Source organism: Patagioenas fasciata, chromosome 22 (assembly GCF_037038585.1).
Source record: "Patagioenas fasciata isolate bPatFas1 chromosome 22, bPatFas1.hap1, whole genome shotgun sequence".
Taxonomy (NCBI): Eukaryota; Metazoa; Chordata; class Aves; order Columbiformes; family Columbidae; genus Patagioenas; species Patagioenas fasciata.
In genome coordinates this window covers 5,680,120-5,682,990 of record NC_092541.1, presented here as the reverse complement: position 1 = coordinate 5,682,990, position 2,871 = coordinate 5,680,120, and the positions used below count along the sequence as shown (strand labels likewise).

General features: G+C 55.9%; 1 gene segment (V, D, J or C); it reads right to left on the bottom strand.

The window, feature by feature from the left end:
* Positions 1 to 983: 983 nt before the first annotated feature.
* Positions 984 to 2,075, bottom strand: LOC139829627 (T cell receptor alpha variable 26-2-like). The segment is given in 3 exon segments: positions 984 to 1,122; positions 1,189 to 1,540; positions 2,024 to 2,075. Coding segments are annotated over 3 exon segments (543 nt in total).
* Between the last annotated feature and the right edge of the window lie 796 nt (positions 2,076 to 2,871).

Genomic DNA, 2,871 nt, shown 5'->3' with positions numbered 1-2,871 from the left:
TGAATGCCCAAGGATACTATGAGTGTTTCTCCATACGTAGGTTTGAGATCCTTGTGTGTATCCTCGGGAAGGGAAAAAACACTGGGTGGGATCTGTTGGTGTGTTTTCACAAGGGAGATAAGCTCTGATGAGACACCCACTAAGCTGAACATCTCTTTGAAGAACTTGGGGTCAGTTTGCTGTGACACCATGAACTCCCTGTGCCATGTCCCCGTGTGCGTCGTAAAGAAGCACCTGGGTCACTTGAAATGTGTGGAATGAGATAATCTGTGCCCATAGATTCCAACCTGTTGGGGTTTTTTTTGTTTGCTTGTTTGGTTGTTTTTTTTTCAACCAGGTAAAAACACAGAAGTCATGTCTCATACCAAGAGTCCTCTTCTCCAGCACTGGTCTCTGGTGCATGCTGAGGGAAGAGGAAGAGCTGGACAAGCAGCTGGGATACTGCTCCTGAATACTCACTGCTGTGTCCCGCTCAGTTTCAGCAGCTCTGGGGTGTTCCTGTGTCTGCTGTGGCAATGGACCCTCATGGCAAGGAAGGCCAACAGCAGCCTGGGCTGCAGTAGGAAGAGAGTCAACCAGCAGGACAAAGGACCTGATCCTCTCTACTCAGTACTGCTGAGTGCTCACTCCACTTCTGCACTCCTCAATACAAGAAAGATACTGGAGTGAGACCAGCAAAATGGTGTGGGCACTGAAGCATCTTTCCTATGAGAATATGTTGAGAGGGCTGACAGTGTCCAGCCTGGGGAAAAGAGGGCTCAGGGTGGACATTGGCAATGTGTGTAAATAGCTGACAGGAGGGAATGAAGAGGAGAGTCTTTTCAACCCGTGTGCTTGGGACTGCCCATCTTTGCCATGAGGAGGCTCTGTGGAGAGATCAACTACAGCTTTTTGCCCCTCTTGGGGAGCACAACCAGCCCCCAGCACGGGACAACTGTCCATGGGCAACTTTTCCTGTCATTCGGAAGGCTCAGGAGGAAGGATCAGCATGTAGACTCAGTGGTCTGAATCCATGTGGGCGTGCGGCTGTTAGTAATGTCAATATTGATGCCGTGCCGGTATTGATGCTGAAGCCGGTGCCGGTCCGGCGGCTGAACCGCGCCGGGGCTGGAGAGGCGGCTCCTGCGGGCAGAGCGGCAGCGCCCCCTGGCGGGCTCATCAGGGACTGTCCCCCCGCCCCCGCCTCACCCGCCCGGCCCCGCCCGCGGCGGTTCGTGCCCGGCCGCAGCCCCGGCTCCTCTCCCCGTGTCTCCCACGGCGCAGTAATACACCGCCGCGTCCCCGCGCCGGGGCCGGGAGAGCCACAGGGCGCTGGACCGGCGGTCTGCCGCCACCGACAGCCAACCCGGCGGGTCCGACAGCGCTTTGGATGCTTTAGCACCCCACACGAGGAGTTCCGGACCTCGACCTGGGAGGAGACGGTACCAGAAAACGTAATCACTGGTCTGCATGTTGGGGTGTGAGCAGTTGATGCTGATTTCGGTGCTCTCGGAGGTCTTTGCCGACGGCTCCTGCTGCACCTGGCCTCTTCCCGAAGCCACTGCCGAGGAGAAAAAGAAAAAAAAAAAGTCCTCGAACCCTCAAAATTCCTCAAAACCTCAAAGCCCTGCTTGCTGCTTCCTGGAAGAAATTCCACAGAAGCACTGAGGAACAAAAAGGGATGATGAGAAGGGGTTCTAGAAGATTTGCACACAGGAATAATGAAAGTGTCAATAGTATTTGGTGGAGAGATGAATGCATGAACGATAGGTGGAAGGGTGAAATCATTTAGAAAAAGAAGTGGGATAAAAGACTGGTATACACAAAGTAGCAAGGGGAAAGAATGACTGCATGAGTTATAGGGAAAGACACAGAGGCAAGAAAGGAAGGAATGAGTTTTCTAGAGGGAATGTGGGACAGAGGGAGTGTGGTTCGGGGGCAGAAGTCTGTGAGGAAGCCAGAGGCGACGACAGCTTCCAGGGACCTGCGGGGGCGACCCCAGGCTCAGCCCCGTCACCCACCCAGCCCCGCCAGCCCCGCGCACCCAGGAGCACCGCGGCCAGTCCCGGCAGCCCTGCTCCCCGGCACCGCCGCATCCCGCCGCTCCGCCGCCTGCGCCTGGCTGCCCCCCTCCAGCCCCGGCTTTCTGCTCCAGCCACGCCGCCTGCTCCTCCTCCTCCTCCTCCTCTTCCTCTTTCTCCTCTGTCCTCTCTCATCTACCCTCTCTCTCCTCTCTCCTCTCCCCTTCGCCGCCAGCTCCACCCCCAGGCTGAGTCCTGCGCCGGTGCCGCTCGGAGTCTCTCCCGGGCTCACAGGGCTCCGGGGCTCTGCACCGCCACAACTTTGGCTCCGGGGAAACGGACTCGTCTCTTCCTCCAGCAAGACGAAGCTCGCACAGCGCCAGCTGCAGTCTAGGGAACAGCAGGGCCTTGACCCAGGACATGGACCAGCTTCCCAGAGCTGTCTCCGAGCTCATGGGCTGGAAACAACGGCTACTGATTTCCTGCAGTTGACAGTGAGGAGGCTGAGAGCCTCCATTCAGCTGCCTCTGTGTAGTCCCAGCACAATGACTGAAAATTGTATTGTGGCAGAGGGTGTGTGGGGACACATGTGCCCATGGCCGTGCAGGTGTCAGTGTGAGTAGGGGAGGTGGGGAATTAGGGAGTCAGTATGTAGTTAAGAAGGGACCTTCAGAAGTCATCCAGGTCACTCCTCTGCTCAGAACAGATCCCATTAGATTCTGTTGCTCAAAGTCACATTCAGTCCATTCTTTAGCACCTCAGAGGATGGAAATTGCACCAAGTCTGTCTCCTGGGCACTTACACAAGCTACGTTCATCTTCTTGTGTTCCTCTGAACAAGCAATTATAGAAGGCAAGAAATTCTTCTTAGA